Genomic DNA, 10,600 nt, shown 5'->3' with positions numbered 1-10,600 from the left:
ACTAGCAAAAAAGTGAATTGTGAATCTTGGTGTGTTGAATGAGCTTTATTTAGACAATAGTAGTTTAGTGTCATCTTGTGGCCTCTATAGGCAATTACAATACCTTTTTTTGGAGGTCCACAAGTTACTAAGGGCTTTTAGTTTTTCCTGTTAGGGCTTGGGCTCACTGTACAAAACAACAAAGAAAAGAAAAAAAGATGAGTTTTCCATCAAATTCTGGACTTACGTTTTACTTTTCTAAAATCCCTCCAAGTTTTTCATTTTTGGCTGCTGTATCATGCTATACTGAAGGCCTTAGTATCAGATGACTCTAAAAAAACTATCATGGCAAGACTTTTTAAAATACTTCTCAAAAAAGAAAGTTGCAACAACAATCCTCCAAACAGTGTGAGATTTATTTTCTTACAAAAATATCTTACATTATAAAACACACCTTGAAATATACACTCCACTAGGAACGATTGAAATATACTTGTTTCTAGTTTTCAAATTGCAGCTCATTGTTCGAGCCGATAGGTGGGGGTGCGGTGGGGGGATGGGGGGTTAATCCAGTTGCGAGCATGTGGGCTTAAAAAGAGTTCAGAGGTGAGGGGAAGAAAGCTTTGCAAACAAGAATCATCCATTAGCATTATAAAAATACAACTAAGCTTCTGCTTCTGTCTACGGCACGGCTGAAAAGGATCCGGGAACAAAACCCCCCAAAAAATCTGAGCTCCAACCAACGGGAGGAATGATGACACGGAAGGTCCCAGAGTGCGTCGACGCGGTGACACCTGTAAAGCTGACAATCTCAGCAGTACATGCAAGGGTTGCATTCGCCTGTCAGCTCCCAAATGTCAACGACTATATTCTTTCTGGAAGCTTCTCCTGTCACATGGGATGCAACTAAATGCCTTCTGTCAAAACCCAATCAGTCGCCATCACCGGAATGTGGTCTGGAGGTAAGTTGGGAGAATTTGGGGATGTTTTAAAATAGCGTGGCAGGGAGCCTAAAAAATGCAATTAAATTCTACTGGAGCACTTTTTCCACTAAGTTTCTGGAATTCATCACTGTTTCTTTCTTAGGTAAGAATGCCCTTATATGGTCAACGGGAGGGCCTTTTTGCCCTAATATGGGCAAAGAGAAGGACTTTTTATGTCCTTATATAGGCACGTGGAGGCTGTTTAATGTACTTATACTATAATACCTTAATATCCTTATATGGGCACCTAGACCTTTTCTTGTCCTTATAACTTTTAATTTCCTTATATGGAAAAGGGAGGTCTTTTAATGTCCTTGTATGGACAACAGGACACCCTTTGTTGTCTATACACGGGAGAGTGAGGGTCAATAATTGAGGGCCTTTAATGTCCTTATTTGGTCATAAGGGAGGGCCAATGGACCACTACCACCCCCCAGACCGATACCAGTACGACTATTCAAATCTTGTTGAGTCGTCACTGATTCAGATACAAAGTACTGATAGCAGGAGATAGATCATCATGGGGACATTATATATAATAATTAATATAAATCTCTCATATTTAGGCACAGATGGTCCCTTTTGAACATTTATATATTGATATATGTTTATATTAGGGGTGTCAGGCGATTAATTTTTTTTAATCCTAATGAATCGCATGACTTCAATAGTTAACTGCACGATTAATTGCAAATTTTATATCTGTTCTAAATGTACAATAGATTTTTTTCTAAGTTTCCATGCACTTGTTAGCATAAAAGTGGAAAAAGAATGTTAAACTAATAGAAATATGGCTGCTTCTTTTAGTCATTGAGGCAGTAATTTCATAATAATTCATAAAATTGAGTTAAAATTAAAAAGATGTACTGTACTGTAAAAAAATGAATGTGATTGGTTTGTTTTTAGGTAATTTTTCTGCCACTAGATGGCATAATTGCATTTGTAAGACATTGGTGACAGCTCAGTGCATTTTCCTTTCATATTAAGAGCTATCTTATGAGTAACTTTAAATTAACTAAAAAAAAAAACACACTAATTTTGACACCCCTAGTTTATATATGTTTCAAATACTTGGTCCACCATTAAAATATTAAGAATATTACTAACACATTTGAATTTGTGGAAGCTCTGTAGAATTGGTTGTACCTTTGAGAAGAATAACACTTTAATTAGTGAACTTAAGCGAAACTGGCGAAAGTCAAACATAATTTCCTGTCTTCAGCCCTTACAGCCTTTCATTAATTGGATTTAGCAATCACACATTCTCTTTTGAAAAAAGGTCAAACTGCTCTTTTACCAGTTTTCGTGTCTACTTTTTTAAAAATCCCTCCTTGTTATGAGTTAGTTTCATATAACATTTTTAATTACCGGAGCTGCTCCAAGACTCTGTATAGGCTCATTATTAAAGCATGAACTACCTTTGTCATTAAGAATGGATTGAAGCCCACCTCCTATGATAACCGTACTGCAAGGCTTTTAGAGAAACATCACATGGCTTGAGAAATAAATAAGAAGGAAACAAGAGCAAGAAAGTACAGCAATTAGTACTGATATAAAGAGACGGTTCCGTGTTGAGTGTAAGCTGGATGTCCACCAGTGAGTCTCAAGTGCATCCTGCGTTTTGGCATCATAGCGGTCGAGGGCGAAAGGCCAGCGAGAGCGTCCAGAGGGGCGGCAGCAGCCACAAAAAGGACGGGGAAGGGCGGACCCCTAAAGGCGAAGCGCTATCCGAGGTGCACGAGCACACTTCGTAGCCGTTCTCGGCGTGGTCCGGGTGAGGGTGCACGTTGACCCGGCTCTCGGTGCTTTTGGCCCCGGTGCCCGGAGAGTCCGACTGCATGTCGGTGCACAGCAGCCAGTCCTTGGCGATGAGGCGGGGGTAGTCCGCCTCCACCTCCATGTCGCTGTTGGGCACGCGCCAGTACTCTTTGCCCTTGAAGAAGTAAGACGAACCTGCGCCGGGGATGGAGAATGTCAGATTAAGTAGGATTTGTCCAAAACAGCCTTCGGGCGTACCATACACAAAGACGCGAGTAAATAATTGACAACCACTTATAAAGCAGTGGATGTCCAAATTCAGAGCACCAGCAGAATAACCAACACCGATAAGCAGAATACTTACAGAGTTTGCTAGCTTAATGTAATGCAATGCAAGAAACAGTAAATGGGCTAACAAATAACCTTATTGTCACATTATAAAAACTGATATTTGAACACAAATAGTGCAGCTACAAATGTAGACATACAGTACTCACAGACATATAGTCTTTATCCTCTGCAAAAAACTTTTCAATTACTGCAGCTTGCTGTTGTGAGTCTTTCGTGTACATCTGCATCTCTGTATCACACTGCCCTCTGGTGGCCAAGGAGCACGATGCGAGGCTGGAATGGCGTTTCTATTCATTTCAAGAGGCAAATGTGATTTCGAATAATGTCTTAAATGAAAACTAACGAAAATAATTAAATTAAAAAGAAAAATTTCATTTACGAAATAAAATAAAAACGAAAATGCTTTTTAAAAAACGAAAACTAACTGAAACTGCATTTTATGTTTACAAAACGAACTATAATTATAGCGAAAATGTCCTTCGTTTTAGTCTGGCAATTAATTTCATACATGAGCTTTTGAGGATGATTTTAAGTATATTTATTTTAATATTAACCAGAATATTTATAATTGAAAGTAGTAGTGTAGAGTAGTGATGTCATCTAGCAGCAGCCAATAGAAAAGCAACTTCAGATGACGTCGCCATTAAGAGACAAATTTGCCTGCTTGACTTTTGGCTCCAATGGCTCGGCTCGTCTGCTTTTTCATTTAACTCAGCCAAAATGCAAGGCTCGGTAAGAAATGCGTTATTTTTTTAATTTTACCATGGTGTTTATTAAATATACACGAGTAATATCATTCCAAAAACTAATACTGAAGCTAAAACTAAAATTAAGCTTTTTTTTTTTTTTACACCATTAAAACTAATAAAAACTAACAGAACCACTCTGAAAACTAATTAAGCTAAATTTAAAAAACAAAACTCAAAATAAAATAAAAACTAACTAAAATTAAAATTCCAAAACTATAATAACCCTGGTCTTGAGTTATGAGCCCAATCACGGATGCAATTAAACATGTAAGTCGAGGCACCAGTACTGTAATTAATCATGACGATTCTCCCTTAACCTCCATATTAGTACCTCCTCACTGCCTTAGTTACCGCTTTACCACATGCTCATGAATCAACCTGAAGGCAGATTAACGCCTTCATTGGCCTCAAATTCCCTTTGCCAAAACGGGCTGTCTGAGTATAAATGAATGTGTGCTTACGTTGATAGACTCTAAAGCCAGTGATTCCCAACCGGTGTGGCGTGAAAGATCATGGAAATGATTCAATTGAACTTAATTGCTCTGAAATGGGGTCAACTTGAATGATATTTACTAACATATCCTGGAAGGCCGAGCACGAGCCATCCAGCTATTTGGATCACCGTACATTTTCCTCAGAGTAAATAATGTAAAGTGAATTTCTTTGTTTCAGAGTCAAACTGTGACCGCGATAAAACCCTTTATGTGAACGGGCAAAGTCTCAAGGAGCATTTTTTTAAGGTTATTTGGCAGGGACAAGGTGCAAATAACCTTAATTAGGAAGATATATGCGGAGTGCAGCTCAGTGAGCTCATTTCCATCTGTGGCCCCTCACAAAGAAATATTTAAAAGATTTTTTTTAATCATCGTCATTAGATTTGTCTTTTCTGACAACTCCTTCTTACACTGCAGGTGTGTCATCTCTTTTCATTTTCTTTTGGCCTGCTCTCATTTACAAAAAACATCAGCAAACTGGAGCTGGCAAAACAACATACACCTGAGCGGAACTTCAGAAGTGGTACACCGCTTTTGGAGCGCCATTCCAAAGTCAGCCAAAGAGCCCGAGAGAAGCTCCTGCTAATGAGTTGTTTTCGTGCCAGTTCTGAAAACCCTCACAAGTGGCTTATCAAAGGTTAATCTCATCAGACGAATCAATCGCATAAATGGAAGGCAAAGGTTGTCGGCTCGCTAAATGCTACTACTTACTTCAATTCGTCTGCAAACTTTGTAGCTTTGCATTCAATTAAGGATTCAGAATCAAACTTAATAAGATGACTTTCGTCATAACGTAGCTCAGAGCATGTCCGTAAATCCGAATTGGGGATTGCATGACTTCAGGTTGTTTAGGTCGACGCTAATGTGATGAGAGACACATCGAACTATCTTGTGCCACCTTAAGGCAAATCTTTATTCGTGAGAGGCATCCACATCTAATTGAGGCGGCTAATAGAGCGAATTATCTGAATTTGAACTCCTTTCATTCTAAAAAGAGTTGGGTGAAAATTGAACAGACCCACTAAATTGGACACATTTTTTGTGTACAAAACAATTAAGAAAGGTCAAGTCAAAAATTGACTTGAGTCAATTTGACCCAACTTTAAACTGGATTGATTAATACAAAACAATCCAGAAAGTTGGGTCAAATTGACCCAAGTAAATAGGTCATCCAAAATTTGACACAAATTGGGTCGTTTTAAGAATGTACACTCTAAAAATAGTTGACTCAAAAACAAGCCGCAGTGAATCAAAAAGGGACTAACCCAACTTTTTGGGTCAATTGAATAACCCAAAAAGTTGGGTCAAATGATTAACCCACAAAAAAAACAAAAAAAAACCCACTGTAATTGCCTTGTGGGTTATTCATTTGACCCAACTTTTTGGGTTAAATAACTCAAAAAGTAGGGTTGGTTTATTTTTTGGGGCTAATTGAGGTTAAAAAAAAATAAACCAACTCAACTTTTTGAGTTATTTAACCAAATTAACCAAATGGCAAAAATCATTGGGAATAATCCACAAAACAACCCAAAAAGATTTTGTTGCTTTGTGGGTTATTAATTTATTTTGGCTCAAGTTTTAGTGTTAAATAATTCAAAAAGTTGGATCGGTTATATTTTTTTTAACCAATTCAATTGGGTTATTCAATTAACCCAAAACGTTGGGTAACCCACAAATTGGTTAAAAAAATTAACCGACCCAACTTTTTGAGTTATTTAACACTAAAACTTGAGCCAAAATAATTTAATAACCCACAAAGCAACCAAATATTTTTGGGTTGTTTTGTGGATTATTCCCAATGTTTTGCGTTAAATAACTCAAAAGTTGGGTGGGTTTATTTTTTGGGGGTTAATTGTGGTAAAAAATAAACCCACCCAACTTTTTGAGTTATTTAACCCAAAAAGTTGGGTCAAATTAATAACCCACAAAACAACCCAGAAAGATGTGGTTGCTATGTGGGTTATTATTTATTTTGGCTCAAGTTTTAGTGTTAAATAACTCAAAAAGTTAGGTCAATTGGGTTATTCAATTAACCCAAAATGTTGGGTCAGTCCTTTCTTCACCCAATTTGGGTTATTTTTGACCCAACTGCATGACTCACCATCAGACCACCTCATGGCGTCATCCAGGTGCGGGGGCAGGCCCTTCCACAGCGTGCTGTCCTTCGGGTAGCCCAGGTCCATGCGTCTCAGGTGGTCGTCATAGCGCCAGTAGCGGTTGTCCTTGAAGAAGTACGTCTTCTCGTTGTGGAGCCACACAAAAGCCGCGTCCACGCTCTCCAAAGGCAGGCCGAAGTCGCTGATTGGACGCGGGTAACCCTCCTCTACAATATTGTCTTTAAATACCCAGTACTTTAGACCTAGAAAGGATGGATAAAGATTTTTTTATTTTATTTTTTTAAAGATGTTGACATTTGGTAAGCTTATGTCACAACAGAAAAATAAACAGAAAAAGCAGCATGGTGAATTAGTGGTTAGCACGTCTGTTGCGCACCTTTAAAAAAGACGATTTTGTGATCGCCGGGCCTCTCGTAAATGGCGTCCACGCTGTCGACGTTGAGCGGGAGGCCTCTCCAGAATCGATGGATCTGCGCCGGACGCAGAGACACCAGGTTCTTCTCTCGTGTTAGACGCCAGAAGTATTTTCCTACGACAAGAAGCGACAGAATTAAGACGTTTGCTTGGAATTTCACAGATCATCATTGTTAAGTTTTACTTACTTGCAGAAATCCCGTTGCAATCGTAGGAATTATTTGTGTATCTAATTGGTATGTGGATACTGAAGCATACTGAAAATTGCTTTCAGTATGCTTCTGCGGAGGAGCTTCCTTGCACACTCTCTTAGAATGAGAGCACCACTGCCACCTACTGTAGCGGATGTCTAATTACACTTTATTCCAGTACAGCATTAAAAAGAATATATCTTGGGGTCACACACGTCACGCCAGCTGCTTTACATGGCTATAAAACTAGAATTTAGACTCTTGAAATTCCAGGACAACATAACTTGGGTCTTCTAAATATATTTTTCTAATTAAACACATTCTACTGACCTTGTTTTACCCCTTTTTAATTAAAGGCAGATTTTGAATTGCACTATTAGATTTTTGGATAATCAAACAGAGAGCGTACTCCCATGACTATTGTTTTCATTCAATATGAATATAATCAACTATGGTACTAATTTAACAACATACGTATGTACCCCGGGGTTGTGCTTCCCATTCCGAATCTGTGCTCAGCGTCAGCACTGTTGCATAAACTTCAGTTAATAAATGCAGTATGACCTTATTAAACACATTTTGCCGAGCTATTCTGCAGACGTATTAGTCGCCCGAGCTAATGAGCAAGCAAAGACGCACTGGCCATTAAACAGATAATACGTCTAAAGCGAGGCAGCCTGTTGGAGCATTTTGTTTAGAGCGTTAAATTCACTGACGGTGTGTGAGGAGCGTGCTGGGAGCAACACATCACTTGGCTTCCTATTGATCGCTGGATCGCCCACAAGCCCGTCTCTTCCTTTCAATTTATCTCCTTTCACCTCTTTCCTTGTCTCTCGCTCGCAATCATCTGCCATCCGGCGCTCTGCTTGTCTTGTACACACGCTTCCTTTGAGGCTTAAGTACCTTTAAAAAAGAAGGCCTCCCCTCGGATTTGGGCGACGGCGTCAAAGTGACCGGCGCATCTGTCGGGGGAATCGTGCACCAGCCTGTGTGTGTGTGGGGGGGGATTGGCAATAGAGGAAGGAAAAGAATAATGAAATATTTGCAGTCACCGAGTGAGAAAAGCGTGCATGTTAGTGGATGTGTCAAATAGGCTAAACACTGGGTGAGATGCTCTCATGCAGACAAGCTTGACCCCCCCCAAAGTGCATTTATCCACTAGGATAATAAGTGATCTCAAGTAGTGACGTGGCCGGCCTGCCAATGATGAAGCCATTGGACCCACAGGGCGGTCACTGTGCGTGGGAGGCAGTCAGCTCTCCTATTCTAAACAAACACAGCTCTGTTGACACAACACTGCTGCCTAGTGGTCAAATATTGAGACCTCGCCCGTGAAAAAGAGGCAGCTTGCCCGACCTCAGGCCATATGGGGGAAAAGCTCATTATAGAGAGGAAGCAGGATTTTCTCGTCTGATTGATTCCTAAAGGCTCCACATTCTTTAAAAAAATAAATAAAAATTAATTAAAATGGACTTGTGTGGATTTCAATGTATTTCCTCAGACCTACAGTAGAACGCACACTTCATTCCAATCAAGTGTAATAACTTGAACAGGATTCAGCCTGCTTTGGCTGATGATTAACATATCAAAGCGCAAGGGTTTTTTTGCATTGTGGCTGCTTGACAGCAACCCAAGGCATTATTGTTTGCGCGCTGAAAAGGGTGCTATTTATCAAGCCCCACTTGAGGGGCTTCTAAAGAATACTAACAGTGGTCATATGTCTGTTTAGACCAATTAGTGTCCTGCACATATTCACTGATCATATTGTATATCCTTCGGTTGACCTACTATTTGTTTGGATTTTACATAATGGAAATAGATTTCATGTATTGCCAGAGGTGGCAAATCCAGGTCCAGAAAGTAAAAACCCTGCCACTGTTTGGCTTTAGCCCCTAGCTAGCTCCCTAGCAGGTAAATGAGCACCATGGGAGCTAGCTAGGGAGCTAGCTAGCTAACACATGGGGCTAAAGCAGGGTTTTTACTTCCTGGACCTGGATTTGCCACCTCTGTGTATTCCAGGGTCAAACTATTACTTTATTAGTATATATATATATATATATATATATATATATATATATATATATATATATATTTTTTTTTTACTCCTCCAGATGATGCTCTTGGTTTAAAGGTAAATGCTAGTGCAATAGAAATTTATGACATTTCCATTACATCTTTAAACCAAGAATGTATCACAAGTGTTTCATGAAGCTTCATTTGTCCATCACTCATGGCCATGTAAAATCACACTTTGTTTTTCAATAAAGAACAGAAGAGTTGAGTACTCATACTGGTATCGGTCTGAAAAAGAAAGAAGTGATGTTGAACATCCCTAATTTGTTTCAGACTGGCCGTACCTTTGGAATACGTGTTGCAAAAAAGTCCAAAGAGAAACCAAAAAGCAAGCTAAGTTACTGCTTTGGTGCTCAGCGGGCTGAGGTGTGATAATATATTTACTTAACACCTTGCTTTTGTGCTTTTATGTTGAGCTGATGAGGATCATTTGTTCCGCCTTAAGATGGACATGGCACTTTCAGGACTTGAACTGTGCTGCTGTTAGTGGGGCATTATACTTTCACACAGTTGGAATTCCCTTATCGGTAGTGAAGAACAAACGAAGCTTCATGAAGCACTTGTGATATTTTTTGACTCCTCTCGATGCCACTCGTGGTTTAAAGATGCAATGGACATTTAATCAAGTTGTGTTGCACTAGCCTTTATCTTTAAACCAAAAGCGCCATCTAGAGGAGTCAAAATATATTGCAAGTGCCTCATGAAGCTTCATTTGACCATTGACCTTTACTACGACATCTTTCACAAAGGCGGATGGCAAAGACTAAGGTCTAAGGGTGAGAATCGATCAGGAGTGTGTACATTTGTGTGTTTTTCAGAACACCAGAAGAGTATAAAGGAAAAAAAGAAGAAGAGGATAACTGATGAAAAGGTCGAGGTCATTTCATGCGTTTGACTCAGTTGTTGGTGTTTGCATTAAATACAGGCGAATCGTCTACTTACAAGACAGACGATCTGTTTTCTGGGAGGTCCAGCAGGACTGGAGGCTCCGCTGTCTGGGAGGGATTGCCGGGTTGAGTGGTGTGGGACACCGAGTCTCTGACACCTGAGAAGGCCATACAGTTGAAGAAAAGTTGGGATTATTGATTCCAGCATCAGAGGTGGCAAATCCAGGTCCAGAAAGTAAAAACCCTGCCACAGTTTGGCTTTAGCCCCAGGTGCTAGCTAACTAGCTAGCTCCCATAATGCTCGTTTACCTGCTAGCGAGCGAGCTAGCTAAAGCTAAACTGTGGCAGGGTTTTTACTTTCTGGACCTGGATTTGCCACCTCTGTCTAGCATCCGCCAACAATAATTGGACGTGTTGAGAAACCTAAAGGAAGTATTGAGTCAAAAGAAGCATACGATGACATCACTCATGGGTAACCAATGATGGTGATTATTATTTAGTGTCATTTTATGAATAAAAAAAACTATTAAGTGGAGAATTGACTGATTTGCTGTCTCATGCTACATCATTTGTGAGCAGGGATTAAAATTCATTTATTTCCATT

At 39.6% G+C, this 10,600-nt stretch overlaps 1 protein-coding gene across 2 annotated transcripts in view; it reads right to left on the bottom strand.

Moving 5' to 3' along the window:
* Positions 1-369: 369 nt before the first annotated feature.
* Positions 370-10,600, bottom strand: part of mmp17a (matrix metallopeptidase 17a) — a 71,542-nt gene continuing 61,311 nt past the window's right edge. For both annotated transcript variants that reach the window (XM_086097237.1, XM_086097236.1), the window contains 5 exons: positions 10,052-10,154; positions 7,940-8,022; positions 6,808-6,960; positions 6,416-6,673; positions 370-2,915 (listed from right to left, as the gene is read on the bottom strand). In XM_086097237.1, the coding sequence (XP_085953363.1) occupies positions 2,590-2,915; positions 6,416-6,673; positions 6,808-6,960; positions 7,940-8,022; positions 10,052-10,154 (923 nt within the window). In that variant the 3' untranslated portion in view covers positions 370-2,589. The remainder of the gene's footprint in view (positions 2,916-6,415; positions 6,674-6,807; positions 6,961-7,939; positions 8,023-10,051; positions 10,155-10,600) is intronic.

The sequence above is a fragment of the Leptonotus elevatus genome, chromosome 15 (assembly GCF_054856555.1).
Source record: "Leptonotus elevatus isolate MCC_2025b chromosome 15, RoL_Lele_1.0, whole genome shotgun sequence".
Classification (NCBI taxonomy): domain Eukaryota; kingdom Metazoa; phylum Chordata; class Actinopteri; order Syngnathiformes; family Syngnathidae; genus Leptonotus; species Leptonotus elevatus.
This window is presented reverse-complemented; position numbering and strand designations above follow the sequence as displayed.